The sequence below is a fragment of the Ailuropoda melanoleuca genome, chromosome 9 (assembly GCF_002007445.2).
Source record: "Ailuropoda melanoleuca isolate Jingjing chromosome 9, ASM200744v2, whole genome shotgun sequence".
Classification (NCBI taxonomy): domain Eukaryota; kingdom Metazoa; phylum Chordata; class Mammalia; order Carnivora; family Ursidae; genus Ailuropoda; species Ailuropoda melanoleuca.
The window spans coordinates 2967547-2988384 of record NC_048226.1 but is presented as its reverse complement, the minus strand read 5'-3'; the positions used below and the strand labels follow the sequence as shown (position 1 = coordinate 2988384).

At 43.0% G+C, this 20838-nt stretch overlaps 1 protein-coding gene and 1 non-coding gene across 6 annotated transcripts; both read right to left on the bottom strand.

Moving 5' to 3' along the window:
- Window positions 1–247: 247 nt before the first annotated feature.
- LOC117803895 lies at window positions 248–315 on the bottom strand. Its single transcript, XR_004628016.1, has one exon. It is a non-coding gene; the product is annotated as a small nucleolar RNA SNORD49 (small nucleolar RNA).
- A 3842-nt stretch (window positions 316–4157) lies between these two features.
- On the bottom strand, window positions 4158–20808 carry SAXO2 (stabilizer of axonemal microtubules 2). Of its 5 annotated transcripts, XM_019799504.2 has the most exons (4): window positions 20663–20808; window positions 18065–18244; window positions 12426–12628; window positions 4158–5469 (listed from the first exon to the last, which is right to left on the bottom strand). In XM_019799504.2, the coding sequence occupies exons 1-4, from the start codon at window positions 20698–20700 to the stop codon at window positions 4526–4528; spliced, it is 1365 nt and encodes a 454-aa protein (XP_019655063.2). In that variant the 5' UTR covers window positions 20701–20808; the 3' UTR covers window positions 4158–4525. The 5 variants fall into 5 exon arrangements, 3 of the variants coding, with proteins under 3 accessions (XP_019655063.2, XP_034523696.1, XP_034523695.1); XM_034667805.1 differs by lacking the exon at window positions 12426–12628 and having other exon boundaries at window positions 18093–18244; XM_034667804.1 differs by lacking the exon at window positions 18065–18244.
- Window positions 20809–20838: the final 30 nt, after the last annotated feature.

The following is a 20838-nucleotide window of genomic DNA, read 5'->3' as shown; positions in this document are numbered from 1 at the left end:
CTTAGGTCAAGCCTCTCCTCCCACCCTCCTCCGTGTGGTTATGTGACTCATTGGTAACACACTTAGACACCCGTCACGGTCTGCATTTCTTCCCAGGTTCTCCCCACATCTTCGGGGATGGCCTCTGTGACATTATNCTTCCCTTTTTTCCCTCCTTCTTCTTTCCTTCCTTCCTCCCTTTCTTCTTCCTTCTCTTCCTCCTTCCCTCCTCCCTTCCTTCTTTCCTTCCTTCCTTCCTTCCTCTTGCCTTCAGCCCAGAATTATCACCAGTTATCACTGCTGAGGGCACTTCCTATTTGTGATTTAATCAGAGCATGGACTCAGCATCTTTAAATGCTTGCTGGAAGTAAGCCTCTCCCAGCCACCTGTCCTTGTGAACTACGATAGTTCCATAAAGGCTACAAATACAGAAGCATCGCTGGGGATGTTGGAGGTGGTGGTGACAGGTCCGGCCGCCCTAGAGAGCAGCTGTGTTCCTGGGTAGGTTGGGGAGGGGTGACACAGGGTGAAAATCTGCACATCCCCATAAAACAGCGTTGAGTGGAGAGGTAAGACAGCTGAAGCCTTAAGAGAATGAAAGATTCCCCATGCTTTGTTGGACACAGTGACCCTTTCAGAAGCATATTATCAGCCCTTTTTTTTAAACAGCCTTTTTGAAGTTTGCTAATTTANGGGCAGTAGAATGGACTCTGTGGTTTCCAGTTCTAATAGTTTTGACAAATTCAGAGAGTTGTTTGCCAACACGGTTTCCTACACCACACTTCCATCACCCCCTAAAATTCCCTCGTCCTGCCTCCCTGTGGCCCTGTGGTATGTATGTGTATGTTTACCTTTATAAACTGTCAGACGATTTTCCAGAATGCCTGGATTGTCAGGTTCCTGTGTGTTACCTTCTGTAGCCATCTGATGGGCATGTAGACATCTCACTGTAGATTTAATTTGAATTTCCCTGATGACTAAGGACATTGAGTACCTCTTCACGTGCTTAGTCGCCATCTCTTGTGGGTTGAATTGTGCACCCCCCCNAAATCTGCACATCCCCATAAAACAGCGTTGAGTGGAGAGGTAAGACAGCTGAAGCCTTAAGAGAATGAAAGATTCCCCATGCTTTGTTGGACACAGTGACCCTTTCAGAAGCATATTATCAGCCCTTTTTTTTAAACAGCCTTTTTGAAGTTTGCTAATTTAGGATTACGTGGTTCACCTTCTCTCTCTCGGAGGGCTGTTCAGGGGGCTCCTCTGGCCTTTGTACTAAGAGGCTCCTCCCTTCACGCAGTGGTTCTCAGGGCCTTAGGGAGTAGTCTGTAAAAATAAAGTCTGTAAATCTGATGTGTTGAGCTGGGGTATGGGGTTCCCAACCTCTGACAGGTGAATGCTCCCCTCCTCTCTTCCTGCCCTGCAGTTTTGTTAATAGTCGTCTTCTTAGAATGGTTTTGGTTCACATCAAAATGGACTTGCAGGTACAGAACTGCCCTGGGACCCCTGTCTCCCCACATGCGCAGCCCCCCCACCATGCGCAGCCCCCCAGGAGCGGCACATTGGTTACAATTCATGAATCTATACCTGGCACATCCAAAGCACCCCACGTCCCTAGTGTACCTTAGGGTTCACTCTTAGCATTGCTCATGCAGTTTTTATAAACCACAAAGCCTTCCTTTCGAGCTTCTGAATCCATGGGGCTTATTTTCTACAAGGATCTGCAGGGAGACAGGTGGACATGGGACGGGGTGAGGGTGGGAATTTCCTACTGCCTTTCCTCTCTGAATTATCCTCCTTTCCTCATCGGATTCATCCCAGTAGGGCGTAGTGAAAATTCCTTCTAGAACCTGGCAGGCTATTAAATAGTACTGGTTTCCAGTGCTGTTACAGTGTGTGTGTGTGTTCCTGCACGGTACCTACTTCAAGGAGACCTAAAGAGACCATGAGTCAGGTGCTGCTGGTGTTCCACCGCCACCTTTGGAACTCTCTGACTCTCGCCCAGAGCGATAGATCCCTCTGTTCCCACCTCCCTGCTTTCCTTCATCTGGCAAGTTCCTACTTACCATTCAAGATTCAGCTCCTTCAGGAAGGAAGGGTTTTCTCCTTCAGGAAGCTTTTCCTGAACTCTCAGGCTAAGTGGTCCATGTACACCCTGTTCCAATCTCTTATTCATGCCTGGTATATTGAGTGTTAGATTATGGGACACGCCATTATTCATCTTTGTGTCCTCAGCTCAAGTCACATTGCCTTGGGAAACCGCAGGGTACATCTTCCTGTGGGGAACCTTTGTCCAGGGAGGAGACCACCCCCATTAGATGGCAGAAGGATTTGAATGTCCAGCATCAGAAAATGGGCCAGGTTGAGAGCGTTATCATACTCCCTACTGTTGCCTTTTAAGTATATAATAAGTTTTCTATTGAAAATGTAAGAGTATCTAGTTATGTACAGGTTAACCTAGATAAGACTTTATTAAAAAGCTTTCTTTTCCAGAGAAAATTTGGTACAGAAATGATTTCATGAAAATTCATTCATTTTATCAATGCTTTATTAATGTTGCATAGATATAAAATTATATACCATAATTTTCACTAATACAAACATAAATAAAAACAAGCTACTTTAAATATTAAAAACATTTTAGCCAGAAGTTGGTGGACTTATTCTCAATTAAGCATATTGTTTGAAACAACTTTCTAAAGCTACAAAAGATCAAACTTTGGGCTAAAATAAATCATACTCTCCCATAATGCAATCAATTATCAACAAAACAGAAACAATAGGAGTTTGATTCATTAGGACATTTTCAGCATTTATAAATGCAACACGTTCTTCCTACTTGACTTACTGGCATCATCCTTTCCCTCCCTTCTTAGCCCTTAGCTCACACTGGAGAGGAAGGACATAAATATGCCCCCCGCCGCGGAGCCCACCGCGGCTTCTGAACTCTGACTCCGGGCATGGCAATTAGGTACGTCCTCACCCAAGGTTACCCTGAAGATTCTTCAGAGCTGTCGGTCATTCCTAAAACTACTCTAACAAATACCGATTTCCCTTCCTGCAAGTAGTGTCTTTCAAACCATGTTTTTCTCCTAATCCAAGCTCTCCATTCTCTGTAATGAGCTCTCAGGTGCTTGTGTGGCTCTGGAGGACAAGACTCTTCTCAGGAATCAAAGGACTCGTAAGCTCAAGGCTAATTCGGTCATTTTACACTCCTTGCCTCAAGCCGGAAAGTGAGTATTGAGTAGGTTAATTACCCTAATTTGAAAAAGGAGAAAACAGGTACAAGAAGAGATTAAGGGACTTATTAAGAATCCCCGACATTTGTTTAGCATTTTTACTTTCGGGTTACAATGAATCACATGATCTGATGCTCAGAACAGAATATTCACGAGCTAAGCAGAGCAGATGTCCTTTTACAAATGAAGACACTGGGGCCCGGAGACATGCGTCATTGGCCTAGGGTAATGTCATCAGAACCCAAACTCAGAGCCTTGACTCCCAGCCAGAGCCTTTGCTTGTCACACCACACTTCCTCTTGTGAACTTGAACGTGGTGAGAAGCAGTGTGTCTGCCCTCAGCACCAACAACCAGAGTGCACTGTGTCAATGCCCTGAAGTCCGAGGAAATGAAGACCATGGTCACAGATGAGGAATCCATGCATCATTTCCAGAGGTGTGCTAGACGGTCCTAGTGCGCTTGACACATGACAACTGGTGGGGGAGTAGCTGTGTGGTTGCCGTAATTAAAGACATAAGTGCAAATGATAACAGATTGGAGACAAGCTACCAAAGAGTAGGCTGGGAATTCAAGTAGTTCAGTTGGGAACGTCCATGATTCAACTTTCAGAATAGCATATTAAAGAACAATCTCGGTAAAGGATCAGAGACCTGATAGAGACAGCTAGAGAGAGAANAGTTCAGTTGGGAACGTCCATGATTCAACTTTCAGAATAGCATATTAAAGAACAATCTCGGTAAAGGATCAGTACAAAATGGATTTTACAGTCCTTATTTCCTATAATTCATTTTCCAATTCTTTTTTTAAAGATTTTATTTATTTATTCGACAGAGATAGAGACAGCCAGAGAGAGAAGGAACACAAGCAGGGGGAGTGGGAGAGGAAGAAGCAGGCTCATAGCTGAAGAGCCTGATGTGGGGCTCGATCCCATAACGCCGGGATCACGCCCTGAGCCGAAGGCAGACGCTTAACCACTGTGCCACCCAGGCGCCCCTATTTTTCCAATTTTCTTGTTTAAAATTTTAGAAATGATTTGTTTTGTTTTAGCTCTCTCAAATTATTTTGACTATAAAAAATTGGCTTTGGGGCATGTGGGTGGCTTAGTCGGTTAAGCATCCAACTCTTGATTTCGGCTCAGGTCATGATCTCAGGGATGTGAGATAGAGCCCCGAGTCTGGCTCTGTGCTGGGCTTGGAGCCTGCTTAAGATTCTCCCTCTCCCTCTGCCCCTCCCCCCTTGAAAAAAAAAACTGGCTTTGCCTTTAGAAAAACCAGTATCCGTGAGCTTCCTTTTAAACGTGATTTGATGATTAGAAGGCCTCCACTGCGGGCGTGACCTTGCGGAAGAATTGATGACCTCGAGAATTTGTAGTTTCAAAGATATACCCTGGAGGAGAAGGAAAGCTAGCAGGGCAGATTTCCTGTTTCTTCGGTGTGTAGTCGAGAGAGTACATGGTGGTGTCATCGAATGGAGCAGAACTCTTAAGCAGAGCATGCGCGGGTTTGCAGCTCTCCGTTGGAATCAGCTCATGCCGCACGTAGTGAGACCTGGAAGTGCTCCAACCGTCAAATTTTCCAGATGGGTTGGGAATCTGCTGCTGCTGCTTAATAAGCCCTTGACGACAGCATTCCCAGGCTGGGAAATCTTCCTTTGTGGTGCTTTTTCCTTGAAAAGGAAAATTGTTACTTCTTCTCTGAGAAACCGGCCTGATGGGACTGACACGTGTGGTCTGATGGGGAACATAGTCGAGATGGCTCGTGCTGTTTAACTGCATGGTACCTGCGGGCGGGACATACTCTTGTGGTTTCTTGGCTTCGGGTGCTGGGATTTCCCACGGTTGAAAGCTCTCACGGAATTCTGTGCTTCCTTCGAAATGAGCATTTTGGGTCACTCTGGTGTATGGCGGTCTGCAGATTTTTGCAGTTTTGCCAACAAGACCCTGAAAGTCATAGCGGTGAGTTGTGAGATCCTCAAAGGGTTGGTTGGTTGGCTTGTACACTTCTTTTGGCCTTGCAAACTTGAATTCTAGCTGATAAGGTACATAATCAAGGCGATGACTTGTATCACCATTAAAAGGGACTGTGGAACGTCTGACCACAGGGCTGGGTTTAAAGCTTTGCCTAGGCTTTATCTCCTGAGGAACAAAGTCATCCTGAAATGTAGTTGAATTTCCAAATTTCACAGTGGGGGGATGATAAGTTTGTTCTGGTTTATAAAGGTCAATTTTCTGAACGTCCCAAGCTCTATAATCATCTTGAAAATAAAAAAGAGAGCGTTTAAAATACTGAAGAAAACAACCATCTTCTAAAAATCATGACTTACTTCTCTCATTGCCAAACATCCTTCCAATTCCTTCAGAAATCTGACCACTAATCAAGTCTGAAGTTGCTCAGATTCCCGATTTGTGTTTTCTTCATATCCACCTTCCTCTTCCTATCTCTCACTTTAGTCCATATAACTTTCTACTCCTAGATTTACCTGCATATACAACAAGGGAATAGAACATCTGAGCTTGCCTTGTTGATAGTCTTTGAAAGCCTGTGTTTAGGGTAAAGACAGAGTTTAGGAGATTATGGTTGTGTTTTCCAGGAACTGGTTGGGATTTTCATCATAACTCATGAAATGCTAAAGTAAACCATAAAATCTAGGGATTCACATAAAATTAAAGGCCCCAATGTGTGGGCAAAAGTGATGTGGGTATTATTCTTTGCCTTGGAGGGACTCCTCAAAGGAGAGAGAATTTCAACTCCATTATGCTGTAGGAAAGCCTACCAGACTCCCTGAGCAAACAAACAGAATAACTTGTACCATATCAGAAAGATCATTGCCTTCAACTTTAGCTTCTCAGAAAATGGACTTCAAGGTATCACCAAAGGACAGAGGGCCATCTAGAGGCCAGAGGCCTGAACTAAGTGCTTTCAAACATCAGGGATTGTATGTAGAATTTTGAAGTCAACATCAGGGCTAAGTCTGAGATTTAGGGTTAAATACCTTAATTCTGCTTCTTGCGGCATACCTAGACCGTGGATGGAAAACTGAAGTACTTATATTTCAACCGAGGGTTATTTAGTTTTTCTATTTCTAGATGAGAAAGGTAGAAAGCTAAGAAATACTGTGGAATTGACTTCACCCAAAACGATGTATACCAAAGATTAATTTTATAAAAGACAGAAGTTATGCAAGAAAACGTATTAGAGTCTAGACTAAAGTCCATGTAATGCCTATTGGAAAGGCCAAAACTCAAATGCTTTTTACATGGATACTTCCTTTGGATAGAAAAATTCCTTATTCAAGATATTTCTGCCACCAAGTCGTTACCTCCACCGCATCAAGCTACTGGTATTTGGATGACAGTGGATGCCTGGCCCAAGAGCAATCTTTAGGCCAGCGGAGACAGACAAATCAGCCTGGCAAGAAGAGATGAGCTGGGTAAGCCGTTCTTGTTCTTGTGAACCCAAATTTGAAAATATGGAGCCAGATAAAAGTGGGAGATGAATCTAAAAGGATGCCACAAAGTAGAATTGAGGAGCTGTGGTAAGGTGAAGACTTCAAAATCCATCTGTAGGGTAACAGAAGAGATAAACAGGCAGAGGAGCCCATGTAGTGGAGTGGCAATCAGACTGGATGCGTACAGAGAAGTGAAGACGCTGTAACAGAAACCATGGGCCTCTTGCAGAGAGGGAGGGAGTAGCTCTTCCCGCAAGCTTCCTCTGACCCTGACAGCTTTCCACTAGCAGTGCACAGGAAGCCCTTACCACGAACTGTCTTTTGCTTGAGGCCCCATGAAGGAATCTCTGTTATTTGCAACCTGAAGTATAAAATTATAACACTATTTTCAGAAACTAAAAGGAAATCACACGGTGGTATTGAAGGCCTAGATTTCCACGTGGCTGCCAAAACAACTGAGGAAAAAATGTTAATTTCGTGAGAGAAAATAAATAGAAGAGAGTATTTCTCCGTTACCAAACCAGCTTTGGTTTTCAAAAAGGAATCAAAAATTTGCAGACTGAGATACAAGTTTTGACAGCACACACTACCGTGAATATCAGTTCCAGATAACTGCAGAAAATGGATTTTCCTTTTATACATACGCCTATGCTCATATGCCCGGAATACTGATTATTTGTTCATTCTGGAATATTTATTAATAACACTATAGTGATACCTTTAAAACATCAGAGTATTTATTAATATCATCTGTTTTTAGTGTCTCATGACACTTCTAGAAAGGGGAAACACCATGTTATGCGCATCTAAGAGTGCAGTCTGGCCATCTGGCAACTGTGGTATTGTCCTGATTAGATAAGGGCAATTGCGTTTCTTCTGCTCATTCTTTTGATTTTTTTTAAAAGATTTTATTTATTTATTCGACAGAGATAGAGACAGCCAGCGAGAGAGAGAACATAAGCAGGGGGAGTGGGAGAGGAAGAAGCAGGCTCACAGCGGAGGAGCCTGATGTGGGGCTCAATCCCATAATGCCAGGACTACGCCCTGAGCCGAAGGCAGACGCCCAACTGCTGTGCCACTCAGGCGCCCCCATTCTTTTGATTTCTAACCACTAAAATCTAGTTAGCAAATCTGCTTTCTTCTGAACAGCTTTAAGTCCATGAGGTGTCAAGCATGTGTTTGCTCACCATGAACATCTGTATGCAGAGCTCCATCCCCATCCTTATATAGTGAGGGGTTCTAGCTTCCTCTTTGAAGACAAAAGTCCTGAGTTGCACATGTTAGTTCTCTTCCTTGGTACCTTGGAACCTGTTCCTTGTGGCACCTTATGGCACCAAGGACTTGGAAATAACTTTTATAAAGCCAGGGGGCTCCATCGTGGGCATTTCTTTCTTAATCTACATATCATCAAACAACTCCCATGATTGTAATGCTGCCTGTAAGCTGATGACCTCCAGAGGCTGAACGTCCATTCCAGACTTCCTTTTGAACACCAAACCCACATATCTATCTTCCTACTAGATAGCTCTATTTCAGAAAGTACATAAAACTTTGTATGCTCCACCTGAATAATCAATCTTGGAGTTTTAATTGAAATTTTTATTTCATTTATGTTTAATGTAATGAATGATCTAGTTGAGTTTAAGTTGATTATATTGCTATTTCCTTTTGACTTCCCACACGTTCTTTGTTCCCTTACCCCTTATTTTCTGCCTTCGCCTTCTTTTGGATAAAGGGTATTTTTACTATTCCATTTTCTCTGTTAGCATTTTAATTAGAACTTTCCCTATTTTTAGAGTATAATGCATTTTTGACTTATTAGGGGATCTTTTTGGCCTACTTGAACTTAAATTGATATTTTTACCACATCTAGAGCAGTGGAAGAAACTTTCAACAGTGTAATTCCATTTACACCCTCCATCTTTTGTGCTATATTTTACTTCTGTATTTATGTAAAAATATGTAATATAATTATTGTGACTTTAAGTAGTCAATATTCTTTTATATTTACCCACAATTTACACTTTTTGTGTGTTTCATTTCTTCCTGCATTTCACGCTGCCCTCTGGAATCATTTTCCTTCAACCTGAAGAACTTCCTTTACTACTTTTTGTAGTATGGGTTGGTTACTAACAAATTCTCTGGGGTTTTTAATTTTTCTTTTCATAAATAATGTGTAGTTTTTCTCTAACTACTTTTGAGAATTCACCTTCATTTGGTCTTCAGAAGTTTGATGATAGTTGCCTAAGTGTGGTATTCTTTGTATTTAACTGTTTGGGGATTTGTTGAGCTTCTTCAATCTGTGGCCTGATTCGTTCATCAATTTTGGAAATTTCTTGACCATCATCTCTCCAGATATTTCCTGACTCTTCATAGGTCTCATACTTTACCAAATGCTGGGTGTCATGTATAAATAAACCATAGATATTAAAATCAATGTTATTTTCAGCAGGAAAAAGCTTGGTTTTTCCAATTTAGGCAGATCACTCTGATCCAATCAGGAATTGAGCTAGGTTGGTGCTTAGTTAGACATAATCTTCCTCTAGTTACAAGGACAAGAATTGTGGTGTGTTTGTGGTACAGCCCTCATTCTGTAGGACTTTATCTCATAAGTACTTACTCCCAAGTACAGCTATGGGATATTTCTGTGGGATCTTTCTGGCCCAGTGTCCCTCCCATACCCCCTACACACTCAGCAAACATCCCACAAGGAAAACCAGCCATACATCTGGAGGACTGATAGATTCCAATTTGTCATACTAGTCCACATATCAGGTGCTCCATTGGTTTCGCTTTACCTGGTACAGTCTCTCTGCTTATGCCAAGCCAAGTCTTCAGCCTAGGCCCGGGTGTGACAGATGCTCCCGGGGAAGCAAACGGTTGACTATCTTAGCTTAGCCAGGAAGGCCTCTCCATCTTTGCAGTTCTAGTTATTTGCTTCCACAGCTGTCTGATGCCATTAAAGAGATTTCTTACACTTTAAAAATGTGTACATATTTTTAGTTATTGCAGTGGAAATAATGGCTTTCTGCCACTTACTATATCCTACCTGGAAACAGAACTCAAGCATTTTTAGCAGCTGCGAGAAAAATGTCAAGCGCCTCAGTCTGGTAGTCAGCACTTCCCAATCTGATCTCTACCTACATTTATAGAGTTACACCCTAATCTCTCAGTTCCAGAATTCCTCTGATGTTTATGGAACAACCCCTTTATTTTTCTGGCTCTATGCATTTTTGCTCATTTCATCCTAGTTTTTGTGATGTCCCTCTCTTTCCTGTAGATCGATACTTACTGGTCTCTGATACATTCCCAGGCTGTCCTGAATCTTGCTCAGTCTAAATTTTTGAAACATGACTTGTTCCATTCATTTTCTAGTGAATTATCCTCCTCCCTAGTGATAACACATATTATGGCTATTTCATCTTGCATGCTACTATTGCTTTTTTTCCTCAACCATAAAGTATCTGTTAACCACCATGCTCAGTTCAGATCTCTGTACTCCCTACAGTGCCTAGCACAGAGCAGAGTAATCCTTAAAACATTTAGCAAATCCAATGCTGGCCTATTTTCATCATCTACATTCAATATAAATGACTTTCTAACCTGAGGCTGCTGGGAGCAGATCCATTTCTGTCCATGAGTAACCTGTCTCATAGAACTGCATCTCCAGAATCTGGATGTTACCCTTTCGCCACAGCCCTATAGGGTTTTCTCTTCTGTTCTCTTTATCAGATCCCCTCTCTGTCTTTCTTCTGTTCTCTGATTCCCGGTGGTTAGTGAGAGAGCCTCTTCTCATTGTGATTTCTCGTCAGCTACAGACCTGTCCTTAAATAGGTATCTACAGAACTTGCAGCACAGTCATCACACAGACTGAGCACTGGGTTGACCCTTAACATTTATTGTCTCATGCTCCCACACCTGGAAATACAAAGATAACCTTTCCTCACTAGGAAAGGTCAGAAGTAAGAAAACCAGAGGGAGCCCAGGAATCCTCAACATTGGATTATGGGGGTGGACGTATGGAAATCTACAGGAAACCTAGGTAATGAGACGCTAGAAATAGTGTGTGTGTGTATGTGTGTCTGTGTGTGCATGTTATGTGTTAATTGTCATAGCAATCAAGGACTATCAATATTACTGATATTTTTTGATAGATCTTATAGGACAAAAGAGAAAATAAATTCTTACTATGGTTGTTAAAAGACCCAGTTGTCTTCACCAATGATATTTTTTGTCAAATTGTTATGGCAGTACCTGACCTCCTCTGCATACCAGCAGATACAGATGTGCGATTGCTATGCGCCATACTGCACTGTAACAATATACTTGTTCACTGTGTGCATTGTCTTAACACTTCGTTCCTTAGGTAGCATCTTATGTGCTCACAGCCTAAAAGACGAAAGCACAATGCTCCTGACTTCCCTACTTATAGATCATAGTGTACTGACAACATGCATTTACTCACCCACTGAACTGCTAAGGGTGATATTGGAAGAAAACATGCGTTCAGCTATTGTCTATTTAAACTGTAAACCACTGCTTTTGTTGTGGGTGACCTCACTTTTACAAAGGGTTTTATATGTGGACATACCACTCAGCTATATCACATGCTGATGAAAAGGATACAAACTTAAATATGCAATTACATTAACAAAAAATAATACAGAAATAATACGTACTAACAAGATAGCCTTTAAAAAAAAAAAGACCCATTCCCCAAAAGCAATAGAGTATTTTAAAATCAGATTGATTTTTGGAAAGAAACTAGCCATACACTGTCCAGTCCCTTACTCTCCCAAGTCAGTTGCCAGCAGGGAGAAGGTATTCTCACACTCTTCCATGCTGGAAGTCTTAGAGGAGCTGGTCTCCTAAATGGTGGCCCAACGTCGTCACTGGGTGGATCAGCCTGTTTGATTCTGAGTTCAGTATCGGGAAGCATCTGCTTTACCCTTCACCCTAGTCTTTTCCACTACAAGGGGTATTCGGTTCTCCATCTGCTAGCTCTTTTGCTTTACCAGTTGGCTCAGAACTTAAGTGGTAAAGACGGTTGCTATTTATTTGATCTTCTGAAAGACTCCAATACACTCAGTAGAGTTTCAACTCATTCTGGAATGGAAAGAAAGGAACAGTGCCAACTAATGTGGCATAATGTGACAAGTGTGACATAATGCTTGTTCAATGGCATCCTTTGATTTACGGGTGGCCCTTTGAACAACACAGGAGTTAGGGGCACTGCATCCTGGTGCAGTCAAAAATCTGTACATAACTTTGACTCCTTAAAACTACCAATGGCCTACTGTTGACCAGAAACCTTAACAATAGCATAACAGTCAACATATATTTTGTACGTTATATGTATTGTATGCCGTATTTTTACAATAAAGTAAGCTAGAGAAAAGAAAATGTTAAGAAAATCATAAGGAAGAGAAAATAAATTTACAGGACTGGACTGTATGTATCAAAAATAACCTACACATAACGGGGATCCACACAGTTCAAACCACATTGTTTGTGGATCAACTATGTATGTTTTCAGGTAGAGAAAATGAATTAAGTGGCTAACTTTGGACAGAAATCCAGGTCTTGAACTCTCAATCAGGCAAATGGTCTTTTTTTAGCCGTATCCTACTACTTTGACCAGAGCAAAACAAGCTTTCCCAAGCCGTGGGAGCGAAGTTTGCAACACACCAGACTATGATTTGATGTTGGATGGAAGCGAGCTTTAGTATTCTGGCTCCTTCACTTTTGAGATGGCAAGTTACCTTTATAGGTTGGGACAGTGTCCACCTTCCCTTGTTTAACTTGTTGTCTCTCCAAAGGCCGGACTATGGCCACAGGCTGCACTTTGTAAGAATTAAAATCCCGTTTGTAGGTAGTGCCAAGATCAATCTCTCCCTGTTTTGGTTTGTATTCTTCTGGTACGTGGCGAGGCTGTTGGACTATCTCATAAGGACGATAATCCGATCTGAAATATATAAATTTGAAACATAGCCTCACAGGTTCCTTTATTTCTATTTCAATGCAGTATTAAAATTTTCAGGTTTATTTCAGTTGAACAGTCTAAGAAGATATTAAAATGGTGATAGTTGATAAGCTACTTGAGAGAAATAGTTCCTTTATATCCTATGTAGCGACTAAATATCTTAAGAAATAAATGTCAAAAATCCTAGTTTTAAGATTTTTTTTTTTTTTATTTTACTTATGTGACAGAGAGACAGCCAGCGAGAGAGGGAACACAGCAGGGGAGAGGGAGAGGAAGAAGCAGACTCCCAGCCGAGGAGCCCGATGTGGGACTCGATCCTGGAACACCGGGATCACGCCCTGAGCTGAAGGCAGTCGCTTTAACGACTGCGCCACCCAGGCGCCCCAAAAATCCTAGTTTTCAAACATCATTTTGATGTGGATCTTTAGCTGATTGCATCTTACATAAATAAAATCTTTAAGTAACTGAATTTTTTTCGAACCTGGAAGGAAATCTTAGGTGAGAGATCTAATGAATCATAGTACGGATGTGATTCTTACTCGTCTTTGGATTCCCGGGGAAGCCCTTGCCGTGGATGAGAGCCACATCGCAGGCCAGCCACCCTGGGCATTTATAACATTATGTGGCGGAAATGGTGCTGCAGACACTGGGGCTGTGTGGTGGGGTGCAGACGACAGACCCAGAGGGACCAGACTCCCTGGGTCCAAATCCTGGCTCTGTTGTTCACCACATGAATGACCTTCGTTCAGCAAACTTAGTTAACCTGTCTAGGTCCCACTTTCCTTATATATAAACTAGGACAATCGTGTCATCTAGCTCATAAGGTAAGGACTTGTGCACATACACGCACACATGCATACGAGAGCTTGGTGCACAGTCAGGGCCACATGTCAGCTACTACGATTATGACTACACGTCTTCAAAACTGCTTTTTTTCTTTTGAACTCATTTTATTGGTTTAAGCCATCTTGTATTTTGTATTAATCACTATTTCCTATATATGTCCGTAAGCTCCAAAAGCCAAAAACCTTGCTGAATCCCTTCTCCTCACGATGTAATTTCTTAGACTTGTTGGCTCCTCTTCCTCTGCCCCATGCACCCATGTCAAGCCGGAGTCCAGCACAGCCTGAAGGGTCACAGTGGCTTCTCTGTGACTGAGTCCATCAGATGTCTGTAGTCCTCCTGTTCCTTGATGGGCATTACTGCCCACTCCCTTTGTCTCCAGGAGACTCTCTGTTCCTGTCTTCCTGCTGGTTTCTCCTCTGCCTCTGATGGAGCTTTGCCCCCCTCTCCTTGGCCATTCAGTGCAGGGGGTTTCTCAACACTTGGGCCTACCCACGTTCTTCTCCTCCTCCAGAGCTCACCCCAAAGACAGCTCTACTCCCGCAACTTCAATTACTACCGAAATAGAAATGACCCACCAATTGATAGCTCAGTTTAGGCCCTTCTCTGAGTTCCCTTCCTATATTTGCAATGGCACCTCAACACTTAACATGCCCCCAACAAAGCTGGTCCGTTTGCTGGTGTCCCATCGTAGTGAAGGGCATCCCCATCTCTTTAGCGGCGCGGAGCCCCGGCACTCATCCTTCACAGCTCAGCTCCCTCCGGTGGCTGCTGTTTCATCATCACCTCCTGTCACTTTCGCCTCCTAAATCTCTCTCAGATCTCATCTTTTTCTCCATGTCATTACCACAACAGTCCAAGCTCCCACAATAGCTTATTCAAATCAATTCAACAATTCCTAAACTCATTTGTCTTTGCCCACTCTAGCTTCTCTCAGTCTTTCCTCACCGGCACCCAAAGTGATCCTTTCACATGCAAATTTGATCAGGTTATTCCTGCTCTGAGATGCCTGGCCTCTTCCTTACCCCCTTCCTCACACCTCCTCAAAAAACAAGCAAGCAAGCAGACACATGAGAAAGAAACCTTCAGTGCCCTCTTAACTACTCTAAGGACACAGAAAACACCACACGTGGCCCAGAGGCCCCACACAGCTCCTTTCTCTAGCCGCTTCCTCTTGCTTTCTGCACCGAGCTGGCCTTCTGTCCACGCTCCTGCCGGCTGCATGCTGCTCTTTGCAGTGCATTTCCTTACCTACTTCGTCCCGTTAATTGCTTCCCGTTCTTCAGGATTGCACTCATTCTTCTCATTTCCCTGATAAAGCCAAACCTTTTATTCTGGCTCTCAAGTCACCTGCGCCTATCCTTCATGGATTTTATCCCTGGGGCGATTTTGTACTTACTTTGAGCGATGCCTTGCTACCTTCACTGGACTGCAGCATCTGTGAGCACAGAGCTCTTAACTGTTTCTGCTAACCGCTGTAACCTGGTTAGCCTAGTGCCTGACACTTAACAAGCGCTTACTAAGTATTATTTAATAGATAAATAGTAGAAATCACATACCTCTTATTCTCAAGACATCTGAGTTGTTCTTTGCTCTTCCCAAATACCAGCTAGAGGGGCATAGGCTAAAAATGGAATCAGGGAGTGGAAGAATTACGGAGAAGACAGAGAGAAAGCTTAGAAGTCTTGGTATCTCTAGTTAGATCAGTTAAAAGTTAGTGTACCTCCAAACCCAAAGCAGCTTCCTATGGAGAAGTGGTAATGGGTAAATACACTCTTAGTCATCGGATATGTCCCCAAACACAGGGCAGACTCCCCGCCAGCTCTGGTGTTCCTCGAACTGTACCGCACCCGTCCTGCTGTAAAGGATCCAAAATCTTATACACGTCTAGACATCTGCTTCTTACACAGTCTTGTCCTCTATTCTAAAAAAGTATAGGATGACCTTTTATTCTCTGTACAGACACATCAGCTTTCTGCTGCTTAGTCAACACAGTTGACATGAGGGTTCTAAAGCTCCGGCCTGAGGCTCTTGGAAATACTGCTTGTTCCCTAGTCAAAATACAAAGAAAAGATGCAATGTTTTACTCAGGGTAGAGATGATGATTTAAGAAATGGAAATTTTAGTTTTATTGGCATATTTTTTTTTTTTTTAAAGATTTTATTTATTTATTCGACAGAGATAGAGACAGCCAGCGAGAGAGGGAACACAAGCAGGGGGAGTGGGAGAGGAAGAAGCAGGCTCATAGCAGAAGAGCCTGATGTGGGGCTCGATCCCATAACGCCGAGATCACGCCCTGAGCCGAAGGCAGACGCTTAACCGCTGTGCCACCCAGGCGCCCCAGTTTTATTGGCATATTTTGATCTTTAGGGAGTTGGGATATCTTTTTCTTTCCTTTTTTTTTTTTTTGTTTGGTTGTTTCTTGGGGTTTTGTTTTGTTTTTTTTTACTATGAAAGGATACTTGAACCAGTCAACTGACAAACCCAGAACTGAAAAACAATTGCCTTTTTAAAGAAAGATATGGCATTTATACTTTCCTAATTTTAACATTTGGACCTGTTAAAAGCAAAAATCTTTATTCAATAAATATACATATTGTAGAATTCATTTCAAATCTCCATTATGAATCATTAAGGCATCGAGGAAGAATGAACAGTAGGTGAAGAAAAAAGAGCAATCATCCCATTTGCTCTGTCTCAGTTGTTCAATTTCTTCATCTCATTTGCTTTTTTTTTTTTTTTAAAGATTTTATTTATTTATTTGACAGAGATAGAGAGACAGCCAGCGAGAGAGGGAACACAAGCAGGGGGAGTGGGAGAGGAAGAAGCAGGCTCACAGCAGAGGAGCCTGATGTGGGGCTCGATCCCATAACGCTGAGATCACGCCCTGAGCCGAAGGCAGACGCCTAACCGCTGTGCCACCCAGGCGCCCCTTCATCTCATTTGCTTTAATCTGTATCTTGTTTATCTGAGTTTTTGTTTTTCAACTGCCATTTCCACAAGGCTGTTAAGTCACTGTGGGGTACAGTCCTTATTTACGTCCCATGTCATACCCAGGGATCAGCGTTGTACTTGACCGATTTCATTGAATCTACGGCAACAGAATGACAGCAATGCTGGTTAAAAATGCAGATTCCCGGGATCCACTCCATTATCAATTGAGTGTTTTAGGTGGAACTCTGGAATCTGCAATTTTAACCCTTCTGGTTGATTCTAAAGCACACCAAGTCTGAGGACTATGGAAGATTTTCAAATCTGTGGAAGAGCCACCCGTACAGAAGTCAAGAGGAGTCACCAAAGCACTGTTACTGCCAGGGTTGCCTGAAATGTTAAAGGTTGAAGTACTGGACTACAAGTTTGAAGGTTTCAACCTTTGCTCATGCAAGTAGAATGAGCCCTATCTAAAATGATATGAAAATGGAGAACACAGCAAACTAAAGTTGTTATAGAGCATTTTTAAACCTCCAAATTATAGAAATCTGATGTATGCATTCCTTGAAAGCAGAAACCTCTATTTATTGATCTTTTTTATACTTAACATCTAAGATTGTGCCTTGAATATGGTGTGCACATTAACAGAATAAAGAAAAGAATTAACCTATGACAAAGATACAAAACATTAAGAAAAAAAAAAAAGCTAAGTCCAAATGAGGAGTTTAGGCTTAGAGGACTTTTCTTGTCTATCACCCACTGAATAAATATCGAGTGCCTCCTATGTGCTGGCAGGCATCATGCTAGGTTTCTGGAAATAGAATGCTAAGATAAGAACATACACAGTCCCTGCTTGCATGGGCCTCTGAAATGGATCGATGATAAACAATAGAAAGATGCTTTGAGGGCTTACAGAGGGGACTTTTACCCAGCCTGAGAGCTGGGTACACACGTGTCAGAGGCTTTCAGAGGGATAACTGAGTTGAGATCTATAGCTTACACGGGCATTAACTGGGGTAAGAGGGAGGGAAATTTCCAAGTAAGTAACATAGTATATTGGAAGGCTGTGTGGCAAGGGAATCCCGATGTTTTCAAGAGATGAGAAATGTCCTAGGGGATGTGAGCACTAAAGAGCACAGTGAAAATAAATCAGAGAAGCAGTTAGGGACCAAACCATGAAGGGATTTTGGCAGGGATTTTGGTGTATATTAAATACAATGGGAAAGTATAAGTATTTTAAGCAAGGAGGTGATAGGATTAGAACTGCATTTTAAAAAGATCATCTCTGCACGCTAAAGTATAGGAAATAGAACAAAGATGTAACAACTAGAGTAGTTACAGAAAAAACAGGAAGCTCCTGTATTCCTCTAGTTGGAGGTGACAGTGGAAAGCACATAAACATGAGATTTTAAGTGGTTACAAAAATCAATAAAACTTATTTCCCTTTTTCCTTCTTACTTTGTCATTCTAACTTAATTTTCATCTTTCTGTTTTTTTCAAATTGCAATTCAACTAGTTCCTTGCTTCTCGGATTGGTTCAACTTTAATCAACTTAATAGTTCACTTTAAGGGGTTAAAAAACTTTATTAAGAGCAGAAGAGTTGGGAGAGAAATTAGTAAGGCAGATAGTTTCTTAATATTTACTTAAATGTTGTTATTCCTTCCATTTTACCACGGCATGGTCGAAATTCCTGCTTGGGTTTAAGACTCTGAGGTGGAAGAACACTGCCATAGGTAGGATATTTTTCCAAATATTCAGTTGTGGGGCAAGATATGCCAGAAGTTTCATAAATCCTTGTGGCTCCATGTGGACAGTGATGTCGCCTGTGCAAACGTAAATAAACTGAAAGGTTACTTTGAATTCCAAAAATATTTTATATAATTGCATCTTAGAATCTCTAGCTTTAAAAGCAGCTCTACTAAAAAAACAAACACAAAAAACCTTCTGTTTAATCTGCAATGGTGTTTACCAAAACAAGAATAAATTATGGTACATCCTTTAGAGTGGAAACTCTGGTTTTCCTCTGACAAAGGTTTAGTGGGTCTCCTTACACTAAGAAGCTGAAAAGCTCACAAGCACATCTCCCAGGCCCCTTGCAGGCAGATTCCACACACAGTTTAGCTTTTCACCTGTTGGTTGTTCACCTGGTACTCTGACACAGAGAGCGCTGCCTAGGGAGTGAGGCAGAGCCCAGCTCCGCTGCTGGCGGGATTGTGGGAGAGTCACACAGGCTGGAGCCGGCAGTTGTCAGGCAGCACTCAGGTTTGCAGGGTGGCTTCCTGACCGGCAGCTCCCTGACCTTGGTGGTTAGGAGTGGTTCCGGGGCCTACAGCTCAGCTGCAGTTTCCTGGTTGTTGGCAGAGGCAGTGGCTCCCGTGGCAGCCCAGTTCTGAGGTGAGATTTTTTTGGGAATTTTTCCCTTTGGTTCTTCCAACAATTCTGTGAGCTATATATACTCCTTATTAAGTTCTTTCATTTCTACACTAGGCCACAGTAGATTACATTGTCTATAACGAAGAACGCTGACCAATATATCATATAAGCTCATAGAACACAGTGGTTACAGAGAATGGGGTTGGTCTTCGGGTGCGGCCGTTGCAAGATGCGGAAATTGTGAACAGCGAAAAAAAGTGGGTTGTAGAAGCGTGTGTATGGTATGTCTGTTTCTCTCTCTTTCCTTTTAAAGAATGTAAAACAAGTCTTAAAGAACATTATTTGTGGGAACTAGGATTGGGAGGGATTTTCACTATATGCTACATTTTTTGCCTTGCATTTTCATACCGTGCCTCATGTATATTCATTTCATCATCAGAAAAAAAAGCCCCATAAAAGCTCTTAACAAAACAGACAGAAAAAGCCAAGCAAACAGCAAAAAAATAACGTCCCACAATGCTGAAATATAAGGTCAGTTTCTCAGGTCCGGTGTCATTTGGGGACCCGGGCTGTGTGGGAGGGCTAATGATATGAGCCCAGGGAAGGCTGGAGTTGAAGAAAATGCAGGTGCTCTGTAGATGAAACCAGAACCGGCTAGGATATCTGGACTCAGTGAGCCCCCAGGAAGAACATAAGAGAGATCAGCTGCTTTGCCTGGAGCTTGTGGGACAGCAGGAAGCATAGCAGTGCAGAGAAGAGTGAAGAGGTGGTGTCATACGCTATTCAGGAAAATCGAAAATCAGAGAAGTCGAGAGATTCAGGATTATTGACTGACAATGGAGGCGTCGAGAAAGTGCTGAAGTGACTTAGTACCACACATGATCTCCTGGGAAAATCAGGGACAGGGTACATAGGTCATGCATGGAGGTTCTGATGTGGGTGCACTGAGTTACAAGAATCAAGTCGAACCTTTGGAATTTCTCGTTGTTCTTAGTTTAATTTTCCAGCAAAGACATACATTCACATTATAACAAAACAAATAAGAAATATGGAAAAAGCTTATAAAGGAAAGCAAAAGTCTCCTGTCCCAACGTTTCCAATCTCTAGAAACAACTTTCTGACAATCTCTGCTTTTTAGTTTTTCTGGAGGCTACATCTGTTTCTTGATTTCTTTAATGAGCTTTGAACATCGTGATTTATCCGCTTAAATGACCAACTTTCAAATCCTAACATAAACATGACAGATTTGATTATACCATCCCACTCACTTCCCACAGTTACATGGTCATTTATTCATTCCGTGGAATCGACATGCTCCTAATATTTATTTAGCCGTGATCTAATCCCTGGGCCAACAGTGAAGCTGTGGGAGAAGACTGTGTTTACAGAGGGTGGGAAGTTGTTAGGCAGGACTCACAGACCAACCCTGGGTTTCAGGGTGGAGGCTACTCCCTTCTCAGGCAGATCCCTGGGGGGCACTGCCTGGAGGAGACTGGGGACACGGTCGGGCTTGGATGGGAAGCCCCAGGTGGAAGAAAGCGTAGCACGGGTTGAAAGCTCAAGGACTTGCACAGCGTCCTATTCCTATTCCTTCCTCTTTCCCCCGAGATGTTGAGGGCATCCCCTCTCCCAGTGGGATCCGATCCCATCCCTGGGCAGCCTGAGGACCCGCCGCTATTGCGCTCATATCCTCCTCCCAGCCAGACGGCGCTCAGTTTGCACCTGGCCAGGGAGTCCTAAAGCAAGAAATGCTTAGCCCGGGAGCCTTGCGGAGCGAGCGTCCGCGTCCCTTCACCTCCGCAGGGCGGCCACGACGCGGCTCCGGCCACCCCGCGCCCCGGCCAGCCGCCACGCTGGCCGTTCCTTACCCGCAGGTGCAGATCTGACACAGACACCAGCTCCTCATGCTCTGGGCTGGCTGTGGCCGCCCCACCGGCCCTCAACAACTGCAGCTTCTCCCCGCCGCTGCGCCCGCGGTCGTCAGGGCAACGGCGGGCGCCCAGGAGACCGACGCGGCGCCGGCTTCCGGCGCGTCAGAGACGCG